Genomic DNA, 18,226 nt, shown 5'->3' on the forward strand with positions numbered 1-18,226 from the left:
TGAGCCCAGGGAGATGACAGCTGCTGCTTGTCCAGCCAAGACGGTTATCCCGCAATAAATAAATTAATCTCGTTACATGACAATGCAACAAGCGCACCTAGAGTCGGACTGTGCGTCGTCGACTGCTCCTCCTGCCTGGACCGAGTACGAGTTGGTGGGGGTCTTTTTGGTGTCGAGTTGAAACGATTCTGGCCGCACAGACACGTGGATCACGGACGACACGGTCTGGGGTGACGACGACCCTAACCCGACGTTTTCCAGCGTCTGTGTGTCTTCGAGAATCTTGCCGAGGAAAATGAGCCGCAGTCGGCCTGGGTCTGGGCTAGGGGAGTTGGTTTTGAAGTCGGGCCATTTGGTGGCGATGCACTGTTTGAGCTGGGCGACGGTGGCCTCGTCACAGGACTTGACCGAGAGGTTATGGGTTGTTAGAAACGAGTCGTCCAGGGCCCAGTCGACCCGTTCGCCGGAAGACAGGAGGATGGTGATTTTGGGTGTCTCACTGATACTGCTTGAGCATGAGTTCATGGTAGTGGTCTTGTGGCGATAGTGGATTTGATGACGTGGCAATTGTGTCAAAGTCGATGGTGTCGCAACTTTGATGGTGTAGAAATGTCGATGGTGTCAATGGAGCAACAATGTCGATGGAGTAGTAGCAAGTATTCGTGTCCCCAGGTGTCTGTTTGTTTACGGTAGCAGTGCGAGTGATTGAGTATTCTGTAGTCGTCTCGGTTCAGCTGCTTTGTTTGGAAATGTGTTGACTGTCTGGAACTGATTGCGAGCTGGTTTTTGTCGCTTTTTTGGCGCGTTTCAAAAGTGCTGCGATTTTTCGGGCTGGTTGGTCGCTTTGTGGTGATAGTGATGGTGTGGTTACCATGTGATGCTGCATATTATCATGCAATGTGCAGAGCCAAACTTTGGTGCGAAATAATCGCACTATTGACGCAGACCCATGCAGGGGGGGGAGACGTCGGGGGAAAATGGGAAGAGGGGATTGAGATTTGGGGTCACGTGAAGGCCAGATTGCGGTGTTTTTTTTTTCTCGCTAATTTTTGTCTTTTTGTGAGTGAGAGTTTTGTGAGTTTTGTGAGTTTTGTGAGTTTTGTGAGTTTTGTGAGTTTTGTGAGTTTTGTGAGTTTTGTGAGTTTTTTGTGAGTTTTTTGTGTGGAGAAAAAAGAAAGGACAAAAAAAAAAACAGAGTTGCATATTTAATATCAGTATTTGAGGGGAACAGTGATGTACATACGGAGATGGAGAGGGCGGAAGAGTGGAGGAATTGGAGAGGAAAAAGTCGTTCGAGATATGCGACAGATAAACGAGTTTCACAAAATATGTGAGTACAGTGCATACCTACAGTAATACAGTACATAGCGTGCATTCAGTAGGTTCACGTGGGTATCACGGGATTGGGTAGGAGTGCAGTGTGAGACAGTGTGGGGACTGGAAAAAGATGCTGGAGTCAATTATCGATACTTGTAGATGTCACCAATTGCAGGATGAATCGAGAATGACGTCTCAAGAACATACGACGGCCATTGAGGTTGTCCAAGGGAGGTTTGGTGCAGAGAAGAATGTAAGTTCTCATGCTGTCTCTATTGTACAAGTACAAGTACTCGATATTCGGACATTGTTGCAAGTACAGTATGAACAAGTACACTAAAAATGTCTGACTTGATAGTCTGAAACAAATGGTTTGCATCTCTCAACAGAGAAACTGCCATGGAGTATGTCGACAATCGTTTAGACCTTCCGTCCCATTGATCCATGCCGATCAGGAACATCTGAATTGAATTAACAATTGAGTGCAACTATATACCGTACTTTCTACTTGTTATTGAAGATCATTAGTATGATTGCTTACTGTATATATAGTAAATGTATCCATTTATAAGTCTCTTCTAGGGACCTACGTTCCGATGGTAGCACACCAGAATGAGATTCTAGAAGAATGGATACAGCTTGAACATGGTATTATTCTACCGGGTTCTACTTTCAATTCTGCCATAGTATAGATGTAGACAAGTTGGGGGAGAATCAAGTCCTGTTTTCAGTTGTATTTACGCCCTCAATCGCTCTCCAAATTTATTCAACGATTTTGTGACGCCAGCTGACATACAATTTTTGTTGCCAGGTAGCAGATGGAAGGAAAGTGCCGTTTTTGTGAGGCTTGAATATGAAAAAGTGGATCACAAGTAGATTGATAGGTTCAGAATTTCGAGGTTATTCGAGTGGTGGTTTTTAATTAATTCTCTTCCGTACAAATTACCGAGATATTACCGTAAAATGTCCAGATATACATCGACAGTGCTATGGCAACATGTAACCCCCTCAGGGGACCGGAGGCACTCCCTACCCCATCTAGATCAAGAGACCGAAGGGAACTGAATGAACAAACATGACTAACTCAGGCATTCGAATCAAGACAAGAGATGTACTAGGTCGCCGGTCGAGGCAAATCAGAATTACAGACAGTTCAGAGATGACTGGTTCAGACAGCGAGATCATTCATGACTGTTATGTTCTAAGAAGTGCTCCAAGCCATGCTCCAAGGTCAAGAGACGTCTGATTACAAATACTAAGCCCTACACTACGAAACACCACGGCCATTTCAATCTACCACCGTGTACCTTTTGCTCTCACTTCACCACTCACACTTGGTCCACCTAACTAAATGAAAATGATGGTAACTCACCCAGTATTGATTTCACAGAATTGAGACTTGTACCAGAACTTGATAAAGTCTTAATAATCCATTAGTAATAAATTCCACACGTGACACAACCCCCTCCAACCCGTTTCAAAACTGACCCAAACCCCCACCTCCAGCCGTGCGGCTCGATAATGAATTTCACCTTAACACAGAATGTCGTACAATTAATTGATTATCTGGGGGTATAGTAATCCAATGTGTTTGACAATAGCACCATGCAAAAGAGCAGCTTTTTGCGATCATGCTGATACCACTTTTGTCACAAAAGAAATCATTTAGCTGCAGACTACTGTATGGTGGAGCTCCGTTCTACATACGAGTACGAGTACAGGTATTCCAAAAACAAGTATTCCTACTTCACCAATAATGTTCCAACGGTACAAGTAGCATGGTAGAGGGGTTGTACCGAGTAGCGCTCCAGAGCTGGATGTAATCGTCGCGGTTCCTGATTTCAGGTCACGTGCCAGATCAGGTAAACTCCTTTCCAGTCACCATCCTAAGCCCTGAAATGTCCGGAAGATTTTTCTCTCCTTTTTGGTAGGAGGGGGGAGCTCTTGGTAAATAGAGCATAGCTGGGGAATCACGTGACATTACACAGGCGGTTTATCACATCATGATCTCGTCTCTGAGATGCGTATCTCGGCGTTTCTTAGGATGCATTTGTGAGGCAAGTGATTCGGTTGGGCGTGTCACGTGATCTGTAATTGTCGTGCGACTTGTGCAAGTGAGAAGGTGGTTATCTGGGTGTGTACGAGTGGTAAACGGTATACGAGTGGTGAAAGGTATACGAGTGATGTAACTTTGGTAATATAATTTTTGTGTTTTTTTTTTTTTTTTGATATTATATTATGCAAAAAAATACATTATAATTTTATTTTAATTTGTATTTCTCCACATCTCAACGAGTGGGTATCCCAATGAGGCAATACAAATTAGGGGTTTAAACATCTATGTCTTCAAGGTTAGGGTAGTAATACTTTTGTCCCAACTTGAAAAAAGCAGTCCCACTTCTCACGTGATACAGTTGCCGAAAAAAGGTTTTGGTCCCAACGGGAAACGACTCGGGTGATTCGTAAAATCAAAATCTGAATCTTTTCACAATTTGTTTACAAGTTCGACAACATTACGAAAATGAGCACCTTTGAACCTGTTGTTGTGATTGACGGTGAGTAGCGACCGGGCTCCATGGAGAGATCCCAGCATGCGTTGCAACATATTTGTGATATTGTGACGACGATGGTGGCGACATTGGCGCTGAAGGATACAAGAGGGCGCTGGAAGGCACAGAGAGGACACTGAAGGATCTCCTCTTTCAACGACACGGCGACCAGAGGAGCATGGACCGGCGACAGGCGGTGACTAGCGATGGTTGTCGTGGTTTGGTTCGTTTCTCGGGATGTTGGAAGAGAAAAAAAGATGAAAACATTTTTCCACCAGACTGAACGATGAACGGAGCTTACCGTATGGTGTTGTGTGTTTGTGTTTGCCAGCGTCTGTCTGTGTTTGTGTTTGCGTCTGTGTTGTCAGTGTCAGTGACGGTTTGAGTCAGCGTTATGACGTTAGTTGGAGCTGTCAGTATATCGAAAATATGTTGAACCAACGGCTTCAACGTCTCCAGCGCTTCAACGAACAAAATCAGCGCTTTTCCTGCTTCCGTTTATTCCAATACTAACCCAGGAAAGGGACACCTCCTCGGTCGACTCGCCTCCACCGTTGCCAAGCAGATCCTCGACGGCCAGAACATTGTCGTTGTGCGATGCGAGGCTCTTAACATCTCCCAGGAGTTTTTCCGATCCAAGCTCAAGTACGCCGCTTACCTGCGAAAGGCCACCCGATTCAACCGAACTCACGGTCCTTTCCATTTCCGAGCCCCCTCTCGAATCTTCTACAAGGCCGTTCGAGGTATGATCCCCCACAAGACCGCCCGAGGTAAGGCTGCTCTGGAGCGACTCAAGGTCTTCGAGGGTATCCCTCCCCCTTACGACAAGAAGAAGCGAATGGTGGTCCCCCAGGCCCTGCGAGTTCTGCGACTCAAGCCCGGCCGAAAGTACTGCACCGTTGGCCGAGTCTCCCACGAGTTTGGCTGGAAGTACCAGGACGTTGTCGCCAACCTCGAGGAGAAGCGAAAGGTCAAGTCTGCCGCCTACTACGCCAAGAAGTCCGCTCTGTCCAAGAAGACCAAGGCTGCCCATGCCCAGATTGCTGACTCCGAGGCCGCCAAGGCTCTCGCCGCTCTTGGTTACTAAAAATGTCGTCATCCCCCCCTTGACTGTTTGTAATATATAATGTTGTAAAGAGTCGAAATGCAAAATTGATTATTTGAACTGTGTATGTGAGGCCTGGTTTATGAAAAGAAATAGACGAGAAAAAAGAAGGGAATAGACAAGAAAAAAGAGAACCCCGAACCGCTTTTCTGCAGTAGGAGTACTTGTACTGGCGTGAGTAGTACTTGTACCCGTAGGATGTATTTCGATTTTATATCGATTATAAATTTTTATTCGATTTCAGGTCAAATGTTTTAGTTTTTTAAAATTTGTTTTTTAATTTTTTTTAATTTTTTTAATTTTTTTTAAAAATCATACTCATCTTGCGTCAGACTGTTGGTCAACAGTCTACGATGGACTGGATCTGGGGTCTCACTTTGTAGCTTAGTGACTGGCATTGGAGCTCGATTGATGTCGGGGACTCATTGAGGGCGATTCCGACGACGAGGATGAAACTAAGGAGGAACCGCGGCAAGTTGGTTGAGCATTGCTCGTGGATCTCTGGTGGCTGAAAGTCGCACAGATACAGCAGTAGTTTTGGTCGGACTCGACGGATTCTCAGTCTGGGGTGTACTCCGTCGCTGTAGACTAGAATCTGAGCTCCGATTGATGGAGAATACCGCCCAACATGGATGTGTCTGTCCATCTTGGATTACCAATTGAGCTCAGCTGGCCATCTCATTCTGCTGGCTCTGGCAAGTGGGCCAGGTCTTGAGCAGTGTACATGTTGAAACGACGGTTGAAAAGACATTTCAGAGCTGTTCAGGCGACGTTCTAAGGGCGAATAGATGGTTCACAGTGTATGAAAGAGGTTGTGTGAATTCTCACCAGCAATACGGCTGCCAAAGATGTTCCGGGGTCCCCCATCTGTTGTATTCGATGGATTGTAAAGATATTTTGGCTGTGGTATTGTCCCCATGTGACGGAACTGGTCTTGATCTCAGACAGACATGACCAGATCTTTTGCAATGTGACATGTTGACAGGAAAAAGGACCCGTTTTCTGCTCTGGCTACAGGGAGGGTGTTTCAGTATTCCGTTGGACTGACACTCCACTGCACTCAGTCACTCAGCCAGTCGCTCGGCCAGTCACTCAGCCAGTCGCTCGGCCAGTCGCCCAGCCAGTCTCGCTCTGTTAAGCAGCATTTCTTCCATCTATACAGATGGAAAAACTTCTGTCTGATATTGTAGGTGAAACGACACACTTGAAATCATATTGTGGAAGAGAGGAGATAGAGACAGGGCTATCGCCGGAGAACACACGAGACTAGCCGGTGTGTCGCCAATATAAACAATGTCTCCACCTTTTCTTTATACCGCGAATCTCTGGTCCAGTTTGGTTTGATACAAACATGGCCACGGACGGTTAACAAGTGAACCGTAGGTGAGCTCTTCGAAATGGGGATCTAGGAGATGTCCCATATTATGACCATTTGTTCACATCTCTCCCAGAGACGTGAATTTCATCTGGAAGTTGGGTTGAATTAGATAACGAACAGAAGATAGATGTCTTGTGGCGGTATGAGCTCTGTTGTAAGAGTTCATAACCGCTCAATTTCGAAACACTGTTTTTGCATATCCTCTTAAACCAAACCTCCCATTAGTTACTTGGGTAATAGTTAAAAAAGATGGCCAAAAAGTGGACAAAGGTGGCCAAAAAGTTGGCTGAGGGTCCAAATTCGATGTTACAGATGTCCCTGACTTGAAGTGTGTCCTTGTCCCACAGATTCTGAAGCAACCCAATTTCACAACCAATATCACACCCAAAACCACTCTTGTTGACAACATCCCTTTTATTTATTTTTATTTTTATTTTTATTTTTATTTTTCCTCCCTTAATCTTTGATCACAGTGTTGTAAATTACGTTACATTGTGAGCAACCAGCCAGTGACATCTGCCCAATCCACGTGACCATGACCACACATATTCCACGTTGACACATTACTCCCACGTGACAAATACTCCACGTGAACACATTACTCCACGTGGACACATACTCCACGTGGGACCACATACTCCACGTGACACCACGCGCGGCATCTAAGCCCCGCTGCGGCGCATCTCATGACTGTCCCGCACCCCGCTCCCCGCAACAGCCGAGATTATTATGTTTTAATTTTTAAGCGTCATTTAGCCGGCGGGGAGACGGAGTCACGTGATAACATCAAATCCAACAACCACAAATCCACGCGGGTCGTACTCTGTACGGGTTTTTGTGGTTTCACCCTGTGGTTTTTCTTGGAGGGGCCTCGGTAAGGCTGTGAGCTATTTTTTTTGGAGCGATTTTTGGACTCTTTTTTTTTTTTTTTTTTTTTTTTTTGGAGGCTTTTTTTGGAGGCTTTTTTTGGAGCCCGTCTGAGACGCAAACAACGTCGTCATAACAGCAAGTTATTCTTTTGTGCAGCAAGCGAGGCATATACGAACCGCATTTGGGGGATACGGCAGGGTGAGACATGACGTATTGAGAACGGGTGAGTTTGGGGAGGTTTGGGGAGGGTTTTTTGGAGGTGTTTTTGGAGTGAGTTTTGGAGAGGGTTTTCGGGGAGGTTTCGAAGAGTGGTGGAATGTTGATGTAGAATGTGTGATGGTGGATATATAGGGAAGATAAATAGATCAATGGATTCAGCTTGATTCAGGGAGCATTTTTGTGGTTTCAAAAATCCATATTGGCCGCTATCTGTCATGTTTTGCACTTACTAAGCCTCGCCTATAACTATGCATAAACCGGTTTAACAAGGAGGCGTGACCATAGCTCGGAGCAAGAGACAAGCGGCTTATTCGCGGATATTACCCGAAATGACAAAGTGGCAAGACATTGAACAACTTTATATGAGAAGGAGAAGAGTGCAAGAGTGTCGGAACAAGTGTTTGGCTGTTTGGGGTTGTTTGAGGAGTGTTTGAGGGCGTGTTTCGGGAAGTTTGGAGCCATTCCAGACCCTTTTAATATCAAAAAACAACACGAATCAATTGCCCGGCCCACAAAGGTGCCCAAAACTACCCTCCCCACCTGTTTAAACCATCTAGAACCGTTTAGGAGCCGAGCTCATTTCCGCCCTAATTGGCCCTGCCTGCCATGAGTAACCACTGCAGCGAACGTACATAATTGTGAATCCAGATAAGAGAGCAATAGCAGCAACGAGGCAACGAGGTCACAGGGCAACGAGGTCACCAAGAACACGTTACAACGGAGACCCAACACACCGCTTAATAAGCAGCCGAGAGCGACTCCCCTTTTCTTCCCCTCCCCCTTTCCCTCATTCTCCGCTCCTACCGTTTGTGATCACCACCTCCAATCATTCCAGACACGTCGCTCCGCAACTGGCCAAACTCTACCCCCCTTTGGACATAGTCCCTCGACTTATAGTTTGGAATAGGGCAGCATGGTAAGGTCGGTAAATGGAACGAGGAAAGGCTCCAGAGGAGCCAGGAAAGCAGATATGGGGGATCCGAGCGGACAGGAATGTTTGTCACGTGATTCCGGCCCGATTCAAGGTTTCCCGGGCTTCTCTGGGCTTCTTTTTCGTTCTTTTTGAGTCTATTTTTAGCCATCCATTTTCTGTCCATCTCTCTCTATTTGTAGCCCGTCCCTCTGGAGTGTGCACAGCACTTTAATCCGCCCCACACGTTGACCAACTTTATTGGCGAGTGAAATTTCCAACTTGGTAGGAGCGACCAACCTGTCTTCCACCCCGACTGCCGACCGACAACGCCCAGAAGACTCGCTTGGCCAGTGTCAGATATCCATCTCAGCCTTTCCAACTCGAGTTACACAAACAGGAGCCCCCCGCGCTCTACCACCTATCACCCATCATCTCCCCCGCAGACTGCCACAGCAACGTGCATAGTCAGCAGACTTGAGTTAATAAGGTAGTCTCTCCGGAAGAGTGCAATCAACAGTCTATTAGCACATCAAACACAGATTACACACACCCACAAGACCGTGTCAACTCTTCATCCACGCTCTTCACAAACGCATTTGGCACATCCGCACCGACACAGACACAGACGCACTTGTCGACACACTTACACGTCAATCAAACACGTGAGTATGACTAGGAAGGGGTTACCGTTGTGACGGGGTGAAATTTGGCATGGACGGTTGGACACAGCGGGAGACACGGTGGGAGACATGGTTGGAGACAGGAGTAAAATGAACAGACTCACTACACATACATATACATCTCGTGTCGTTCTGCTGCTTGTGGCAACTGTTTGTCTTCTGTTTGTGTCATCTTACTGTGTCGTCTACTGTGTCATCTACTGCGTCACAGCGTAGACTGGTTATTATTCAGAGACGTGAACACAGCCGTAGACAGGCAAGGTGGCAACCACACACATCACCATGATGGCATGGCGCGCCGATCAACAGCACACCGCAAGTATCTTGTCATCAGACGTTTCTTTCATCACGTCGTTTAACACAAACCACTTGTTGTGCACTGTCCACCGCACTGATTCACACAGCCGTTGTCATAACCTCGTCACCTGCGCCACTGCCCACGAAGGTGACACACTGCTTTGTGCTCCACTACCAAGCGGTGCCGTTGTCCAAGCATGACATTCTTACTAACCCAGATGTCTCTCGAAATCCCTCTTCAATCCCGACGAATGTCGCGATCGGACGAGCTCGAAGCCGCCGACTCGCGAACAGCCATTCGACAGATGGCCAAGCTCGGCCAGCACCACCACACCACCACAGACACGCTTGACTTTGGCTTCTCCCCGACGCCTCCCTCCTCCTTTCGCTCCCCCAACATTCTCGCCCAGGAACACGAGCATCACCAAAAGCTGACCACGCCGTCAGCCATGTCGTTATCCGGAGCCGGACCCGGAGCCGAGAACCGTTCCGGCCACGCTACGCCTTCGTCGCTGTCGTCATCCCGCCAGCAGTTCTACGGCAACACGCCTCCGTCCAACCAGGCGTCTCCGTTCTTCGGACCGGCTTCTCCCTCCAACAAGCCGCCCATCTCATCGCAGCTGGCCTCCCGCGTACCCACCACCGGTGTCTCAGTCTCTTCCCAGAACACCCGTAACACCGCGCACCCGTACAACCCATCGGTTGCGGTGCACACCAAGCGGCGCTTCTCGTCGACGGCTGCGGCCTCTGGTGCTGCAGTCACTGTCGGCTCGGCACCCAACCCGCGAAGCGCCTCCTTCAGCGCCGCCCAGCGACCGTCGTTCAGCTCGACCGAGTCGCGATCGGCTGTGAACTCGCCTCCTTCCGGCGCGTCCAGTTACTCCAGCAACGGCCCGCTGAACACAAACTCACCCGTGGCGCTGGCCGCCGCCGCTGCCGTCACGCCCGAGCGGCTGTCGCGTCTGCTCATGGCTCAAGGCCCGCTGGCGATCCGGCACCTGACCACCCATCTCGCCATGACGATCCGTGGTTTTGGCGACCTGTCGCTGTCCAAGCAGCGGCGGCTCATTATTGCAGCGCTAGACGCGGGTGACCAGACCAATGGCATCACATTCGAAAAGGTTGGTTGGGGCCGATGGGCAGCCCACCAGAACGGTGAGACCAAGATGGAGGCCGCCAAACCTGGAGAAGTCAAGCCGGAGCTACCCACTGCACGGGAGCGGGACGTGATCAAGCAGGAGATTGATTCTGCGACCGCTGCCCGGTCGTCGCTTGCATCTATGGCCCGTCGACGGGCCTCTGTTTCCACCAGCGGCGCCCACGGCCGGCCTCCCATCTCGCCGACCCTCAATCCCACAGACCAAGCCGCCACCTATCTGATGGGCGGGCTTGTGGGCTCAAGCACGGCTCCTTCGGCGTGGACCGACGACGTGGACCTCGAGGACGACGACATGATGTTCCACTCGTCGCGCAAGCCGATCGAGAACGCCGTCTTCGATGACGACGACGAGGACGACGACGTGCGGGACTACGACGGGCAGACACGGCACAGCGAGACGGACGAGGAGGATTGGCAGTCGATGGGTGCGGAATCGCTGCGCCGGGAGTCGATGGTGTCGCCCCCCACGCTGTCGCTGAGCCAGCAGACCAACTCTGCGCAGCACTCGTACGCACAGTCGCCCACATTTTTCAACCTCGACGGCCACATGCGTGACAAGAAGGAGATCAATGCGGCAGTGCGCACTAAGGAGGAGGACGCCATCAGCGCATTGGTCCAGCTGCGGTCGTTGTAGGGTGGTGGAATGGTGGTGGGAGGCCGCAGCTCTACTGCAGGCTTTTTTTCTCATTTAGCTTTTTCTGCCTTCTCACGCGATCAGCAACATGCTTCTGGCTTGATTGAAACCGCTTAAACTGTTACAAGTAGACGGGCTTCATCTAACTTTTTTATTGGCTACGATATCGCATTGTAGCGTATCCCACAGACGATACTCATGATTTATACATTAACGTACTTAACATATTTTATTCCGACCCTACTGTAGGGCATGTGTAGTGTTGAGGATAGAGGTGAAACAAGCGTTTTTTGGCGGTGGAGGATGCAGTCATGGGATTGGTGAGTGGGGCGGGAATAGATCACCAAGTGGTACACGTCTGTCCAAGTACTGTATACTCGTAAACAACTTTTCCACCGACGGAATAGGAGCTCGCTTGTGTATTGGTTGGAGGCACACATCGAGGAAGCTCGTTTCACACTGTCAGGGAGACGGTAATGTGGAGGATGAAACGGTCCTATTGATTTGCATCTCTTGATTAAAAGCAATTGCTACTTTACACCGAGGAGTAGTCGCTAGCGTGTCATTGGGGGTCGAGAACAGACGGATCCGGTTTCGAGGTGGAATCCTGACGTTTTGAGGTTATGTTTTTCAGGGAAATTCTTCTCCGACTTTTCCGGACGGAAGTTGGAACTCTGGGGATCTGTTTGACTTGTCCTTGGGGGGCCCTTGGTGACCAAAAAGACATTTGCCGTAGGACTGATGATGACCAGCAGACATCAGGTTTGGCCTAGTCTTTGGAAGGACTGGATTCGGGTGCTACAAGTGGAGGTGCCTCCCGGGGGCCTTGCCGTTGAAATCAGATACTGCCTAGGCACATAACCAGGGGGCCAAAAATGCTTAGCGTAGATTCATATCCCGGCTGACAACTTGCACACGGTCTAGGGCGCAAGGGAGGCCATAGAGGTGGAGTTGGTGGAGTTGGAGTTGGTGGAGTTGGGAGTTGGTGGAGTTGGATTGGTGGTGACTTGAGATCTTTCGATTATTTTTACCTGATACATGAAAAATCTCTATCATGGCCCCGAACTTCGACAGGGTCGACATTCTACTCATATCTCCAACGACGATTTGGCCTACCTTGGAAGATAGGGACGATAATGAGCTTCAGGAACTTCAGGGGTCGATTGCGTTGATTCTCTAGAACTCTCCCCAGGCGAAAGAACGAGAGAGAAGAGCGTGGGCGTGTTAGTTCCGGTGGTTGAGTGGTTGATCTGGTAACAAAGGATCCGTTGCTGGTATCGTAGAATGTGCAAAGAGGTTGTTTCTACATACACTTCGATACCGATGAGAGTAGCAGTATCATCGGCGCCCGCTGTAATGTTGTAGTGACTCGCAAGACCAAGTGAACATTCCACCTCTCCTCTGTTTGTCATTTATTGAGTAAAGAGCATCATAACTAATGTACTGTGCACCTCCATGTGCGACATCACGGTTCCAACGGTTCTTCGACTAACTGTCAATTCCCAACCAAATTTCGTTTTTGGCGTAATTGTACGAAATGGTATGAAGCACCAGGTCGTCCAGGGCATGACCCCACACCCCATAGTTGCCATCAGTGGTGGCTCTGTTAAGCATGCCGGGAATGTTCTCCACCGGAAGAGAACTGGTTTCTTCTTCCTCAGCATACAGCTTATCGTAGGTACGCTTGATTTCTCTGATCAAATGGCCCCGAGTGAACCCCTTGGACGCGTCTTCAGGGTAGATTTTGAAGCTGTACTCGTCATCCAGAGGGTAATCCAGCCACAGAGTGACAAACTTGTTGTCGTCCGTGTTTGTGGAGATGTATTCGCACGGAATAACAATTTCGTCCAATTCCAAGCAGCGATCGTACGACTTTTGATATCCAGATCCGAGACTGATGTAGGGACTGGTGTATTCGTCATCATAGGGCACTTTGAAGCCTATATCGAGGTCTGGAGGACATACCAAATCGATGATTTCACCAGCGGTGTCCTTTTCAGTCTCTGTCTCTCCAGTCTCTGTCTCTCCAGTCTCAGTCTCTCCAGTCTCAGCCTCTCCAGTCTCAGCCTCTCTGGTCTCTCCAGGTCCGCCCTCCTTGTCCTGCTCACCCTTCTCCCCGTCCTTCACCTCAACTAGAGTGTCTTTGGAGCCCGCCGTCTGGTCTCCAACATTCAGTTCGTCAATTGCTTTGGTAACGTGGTCCATGGTGTCGAACCGTACTGGAAAAGGGCCTTCTTTCGGGTACAAGTAGTGGTAGAAAGCTGGCCCGTATCCCAACATTTATTAGTGCGGTGTCTCAGCCGCATCACTCCATGCATACAAAATGCGGGGGAGAGCACCCTATTTGGGCACACGAGGCGCAACATAGCTGGGTGATGGAGTGAAGATGAAGTATCATTTGTGGCCTAATTTCAAAGCTCTGATCAACGCCGACATTTTGCAACTTTCAGAATTCCTTTCTCTCAACTACTGACAGACTTAGCAGGCCTGAGTGATGCAGCCATGGTGAAAAAGTGAAAAACACGAACCAGTAAAATAGAGCGCTGGAATGGATAACCAAGTCCGTCCAACACGTGTAATTGTACAATACTTGTGCTTGTACCATTAATGACGGACTTTTCCAGCATCTCTGTCGCTCTCGTCAATGGGCTTCGTATAATTGCAGTCATAGAACTGACACCATATAGAGCCACTTACTGTGGTTAAAATGCTCCACTCACTCTCTCACTCTCTCCAACTCACCCAATGATGGCCCGATCAGAAAAAGGAAACAACCATCACACTCCTCTCGTTGCACAGATGACTCTCCCATTTCCCGCTTCCATCTACCACCAATATTCGCAGCACAATGGCCCCCTTACTCCTGTCCTATGAACTCAATCCTCGGGTTGGTTATGCTTATAATTAACATTATCAAAATATCTCAATACAATCACTACAAGTACGCACCATGATGCTACAAACTACCGGCTTCATACTCATGTACAGGGCAACAACCACGGCTATGGTCATGGTCGGTTGCAGTTTCATAATTCGCTCGATTGATTACTCATCGTTCGTTTTGTCAGCCATGCGACTGTTCATTCAAAAGACTTGATTCAAAACCTGTCAAAAGGACACGGTTGTCCGCTTAGGCGCCAAGGGCGGGGAAGTCAGAGGCGGAAGAGAGGTTGACGGAGGGAGCCTTTCGCTCCTGGGTTCGGAAACCCTTCTTGTCACCACCTCGCTTGCCGTCTCGGCCACCTCGGTTCTCTCGGGGGGCTCGGTCGGATCGGTCACCTCGAGACTCTCGGTTGGCGGGGAAGGCAGGCTCAATCTCGAGCAGAACCTTCTCCTTTCGGGCTCGGGTTCGCACGTTCTTGGCCTTGGTGCCGGCAACGAGATCGGCAACCTCGTCCTTGTCGAGCTTGGAAGCCTCGGAGTACTTGGACTCGGCGCCGGCGTTGGCCTGTCGGACAGATCGGCCGGAAGCAAGCTTGGCGGTGGCAGCCTTCTGCTCGGCAAGGTACTCCTCCAGAGTCTTGGTGTTGTCAGGCTCCTCAACAGGGGCCTCGACGGGGGTCTCGGGCTCGGCCTCGTCCTTGGTGGCGATGGCGTCACCGGCCTTCTCGTCAGCGAGCTTGCCCTTGGAGTCGCCCCATCCCTTGCCAACCTTCTTGGCAGAGTCGGACTTGCCGGTCTGGGATCGTCGGTCAGGTCGGGGGTTTCGGGCAGGCTTGCCCTTCTTCTCAGCCTGGGGCTCGGTGGACTTGGACCGGTTCTGGTCCCGCAGGGGCTGGTTGGACTTCTTGGAAGCACCGATGGCAGCGCCGGGGTCCTTGGGGGCGGCGTTCTTCTTGGAAGAGCCGGAGTTCTTGGTGAGCTCCTTGGTCACAATGACCTTGTTGGAGTCCTCCTCCACGTTGCCGAGGATTTCGTATAGGTTCTGGGTTAGCACGGAAGATGCAAGAGCGCACAAGCGGAGCGAGCGCGAGCGGGCAGTAAATGAGTCACAAACAATTCGCAACGGAGTCGCAAGGAGACGTCGCAGTCAACACAGGCAACTCGCTTGCTGCTCGTCTGCGAGTCGACTTGCAGGCAGCGGCCCCAGGCTTCCCCTCACCAAGTGGGGTAGCCAGGAAGAGACATCGCCATGTGAAGGAGGTCGACGGCGATTCGACGGCGACCTGGCAAGCTGGCAAGCTGGGCTCTGGAGATGGCCGGCTATGCTCAGCCCGGGAATCACACGGTCCGCCCACCGGTCCGAGGCGTCTGGAGAAGACCCATGGTTGGAGTGTGGTGATGCGCATGAGGAAGAGATACATGCCCGGCGAATGATGGCACTGGCCACGTAGATAGCACAAGCACTTCGGATTGGTGGGATGGTTGTGGTTGACGCTGCTGACCACTGACTACTATGGACGTAGGTCCGTCGGATCGTCTGATTGCGACATCCCCGCACCTCCATCGTTCAGTGTGAACGGGTCATTTTGGGATTGTGGTTGGTTGCGATATCATCGACGCTGCCCTTGAGGCCACGTCTCCACATTGCCCACACCACTAGGTGGACATGGGGCCGTTGGGTGCAATGATCTGACAACACCAAATGTGCATCTCCACCGACCCAAACAGCACCAACACAAGCCAAGCAGCCAAAAACACAATCGACCCCGTAATCAACAAACCCCTTGACGCCATCCATCATCAGCTTCTCCTCCGTCACACCTGCGACACCACATCCCACATCTCTGCCACGTGCCCCACGGGACACCTCCACCCATGTCAGTCACACATGACCCACATGTGGGGTTGGATGATCCTCGGTGTTTGGCCGCTGGGGCGTGGCCGCCGGGTCCCGCTTTCACGGCCCCCCCAACCCCTCTTGTCTTCAAATACTCACCTTGGAGACAGACATGTTAGCAGCCCTCTATTATCCTCGTGTTTGGACACTTAAAATTTGGAGCAACAGCAAAGTGAAAATTTCACCGACAAGTGTGAGTGGGTTGGCGCTGGCCCAATGGGGGAAGGTAGGGTAAGAGGAGGTGACGTAGGGTAAGTCCCGTGATGCGATCCCCCTCACGAGCGGGGGGCCCAGTCCTAGCCCGACGTGATGCCTCCGACCAAAGCGGCCACGGAGAATCGATTGGCCCTCTCAGATTGGTCACTAGACCGCTCCCTGGGCCCCTTTGGAACCTGTCTCCGCACCTCTTGGGACCTGGGTGTACTTTAGTCTACAAACCTAAGGCTCCAAAGTTTGCTGTGAGGAGTATGCAGGTGCGATAGAGGCAGGTGTAACCAGCCGGTGGAGTGGCAAGGAGAGATTGGAGAGAGTCACGTGACAAGGACGTTGAGTGGGCCGGCAGAGACGTTTTTTTATTATTTTTTTGTCCTTTTTTGAGAGTGTTTTGGTCTTGGTTGGTCTTGGTTGGTCATGGTTTTGGCTTGGTCTTTTCAGCTTGGCTGTATCGCCTGATCTGTCTGCTAGAAGTATGATCAACAGTAATCAGTGCACGAGGAGGGGAGGAGGACAGAGGGAGGACAGAGGGGCAGAGAGGACGGAGGAGAGAGAGGGGGGAGGACTCTCGATAGAAGGGACGAGAAGGATGTCGTAAATTGTCAGTCGGACGGATTTAACGGGTACTGTGTGTACTTATCTTGTATATTCCGTTTATCCTGGTCAGCTCTGGAACTTTTCAGCATACTGAACTGTCCTCTCCAAACTACAGTACGACGACCGTACACCAGCGGCTGTCACTACTACTGTACTGTACATACTGTACTTGTGGCCATCTGGTGTCACTACTTGCGGCCATGGTCGTCCTGAAAGATGGATGGGGCCTGATGATTGTAGGACTACTGTTATGTACTTGCAGTCCCACTTTTAGAGCAAGTCTCACTCCAAACCTACACCTTTGGAAAATGTGGGGGAGTCACTTGAAGGTTTATTGTAGTTGGTGCGTAGGCAGTTGGCCAATGGAATGGTTGGTGAGGTCAGAGGGGTGATGGGGAGGGAGTCACAGAGAGGGAGTCACGTGCCATGGAGTTGGGTGTCGATATGTTCACGTGACGCAGGACCCTCACAGCTTCCGATCCTCACAGCTTCCGATCTGGGCGGAGTTGTCTTCTCATGATTGAATTAGACCATCATCTACGGGACAGCACGGACTGTTTCCAGAGAAGTTGACTATTAGTACTTGGGTTGGCTGATTGTATAGCACCAACCAATCAAACAACCAACCAAATCAGCAACAGGACCGATAAAACGCAATCACTCAATGAGCAGCTCATGAGCCATCCTGATGAGTAAGCTGATTGGAGACAACCTTGTAGAAAGACTGTCTTCAGGTGGAATAGATGGTTTGTCAAAATGCTTCTATGCTGGTACTAGTACTCCCTCAACTTCACCAACGCGCCTGTATCATGTCACCTTGTTGTTGTCGTCAAAAAGCCGATATTATCTGTACGATAACCGACTTTGTGGCTCTCATTGGCCGTCCCCACACCCTTATCTCCGCTTCTAACGCCTAAAGAGTGAGTGCGTTATGGAGTGCGTTCGGAGGTGGTCAGGGTCCGGATCCCCATGGCGGGAGTGAGGTTATTCAGTGAGGAGATGATGAAGATGGACAAGTGGCCACCATGTATGGACGAATTCCACTCACGCAGCTTCATCGGACCCCATGAGCCCTGCTCCACACACTCACTGAAATCACATTCACAACCTGCAGAGAGACCACATATCTTTTTGCTCGCGTTTTTGCCCGTTTTTGCCCGCTTTGCCTGCGTTGCCCGCCTTGCCTGCGTTGCCCGTTTTGCTCGCTTTCCCGCCTTGCCTGCTTTGCCCGCAGCTTTGCCCGCAGTTTTTCTCGCAACTGCTTTGGAGCTCGCACAGTCCATCACCCTGGCGCATCTGCCATGCGCGACAATGTCGATTCAGGCCTTTTTTTCAGGCCAAACCTGACGACTCTGTAGCCACGGAAAAGCTATCCGCACAATTCGGATCTTTCGGAAGAGGCCGTGCAGAGAGTCAGAGAGGAAAGACGACAGACAGGGTACCCCACAGCAAGGGTCGTTGAAGCACAACCAACTCTTGTACGAGTACTGTAGCTCCATAGCGCGCAGCACCACC

General features: G+C 50.1%; 6 protein-coding genes across 6 annotated transcripts; 3 read left to right on the top strand and 3 right to left on the bottom strand.

The window, feature by feature from the left end:
* Nucleotides 1-72: 72 nt before the first annotated feature.
* Nucleotides 73-525, bottom strand: YALI1_C12755g (uncharacterized protein; the record flags this gene model as incomplete). Its single annotated transcript, XM_066094214.1, has 1 exon — nucleotides 73-525. The coding sequence occupies one exon, from the start codon at nucleotides 523-525 to the stop codon at nucleotides 73-75; it is 453 nt and encodes a 150-aa protein (XP_065950286.1).
* A 3,313-nt stretch (nucleotides 526-3,838) lies between these two features.
* Nucleotides 3,839-4,953, top strand: YALI1_C12788g (60S ribosomal protein uL13; the record flags this gene model as incomplete). Its single annotated transcript, XM_501632.3, has 2 exons — nucleotides 3,839-3,872; nucleotides 4,385-4,953. The coding sequence occupies 2 exons, from the start codon at nucleotides 3,839-3,841 to the stop codon at nucleotides 4,951-4,953; spliced, it is 603 nt and encodes a 200-aa protein (XP_501632.1).
* Nucleotides 4,954-8,367: 3,414 nt separating this feature from the next.
* On the top strand, nucleotides 8,368-9,027 carry YALI1_C12834g (uncharacterized protein; the record flags this gene model as incomplete). Its single annotated transcript, XM_068282262.1, has 3 exons — nucleotides 8,368-8,567; nucleotides 8,618-8,808; nucleotides 8,855-9,027. 3 exons carry the CDS (start codon nucleotides 8,368-8,370, stop codon nucleotides 9,025-9,027), a joined length of 564 nt encoding a protein of 187 aa, XP_068138363.1.
* A 498-nt stretch (nucleotides 9,028-9,525) lies between these two features.
* Nucleotides 9,526-11,121, top strand: YALI1_C12845g (uncharacterized protein; the record flags this gene model as incomplete). Its single annotated transcript, XM_501633.4, has 1 exon — nucleotides 9,526-11,121. The coding sequence occupies one exon, from the start codon at nucleotides 9,526-9,528 to the stop codon at nucleotides 11,119-11,121; it is 1,596 nt and encodes a 531-aa protein (XP_501633.4).
* Nucleotides 11,122-12,609: 1,488 nt separating this feature from the next.
* YALI1_C12883g (uncharacterized protein) lies at nucleotides 12,610-13,326 on the bottom strand (the record flags this gene model as incomplete). The annotated part of the gene is made up of 1 exon (XM_501634.3): nucleotides 12,610-13,326. One exon carries the CDS (start codon nucleotides 13,324-13,326, stop codon nucleotides 12,610-12,612), a length of 717 nt encoding a protein of 238 aa, XP_501634.3.
* A 925-nt stretch (nucleotides 13,327-14,251) lies between these two features.
* On the bottom strand, nucleotides 14,252-16,015 carry YALI1_C12900g (uncharacterized protein; the record flags this gene model as incomplete). Its single annotated transcript, XM_501635.3, has 2 exons — nucleotides 14,252-15,046; nucleotides 16,001-16,015. 2 exons carry the CDS (start codon nucleotides 16,013-16,015, stop codon nucleotides 14,252-14,254), a joined length of 810 nt encoding a protein of 269 aa, XP_501635.1.
* Nucleotides 16,016-18,226: the final 2,211 nt, after the last annotated feature.

Source organism: Yarrowia lipolytica, chromosome 1C (assembly GCF_001761485.1).
Source record: "Yarrowia lipolytica chromosome 1C, complete sequence".
NCBI lineage: Eukaryota > Fungi > Ascomycota > Dipodascomycetes > Dipodascales > Yarrowia > Yarrowia lipolytica.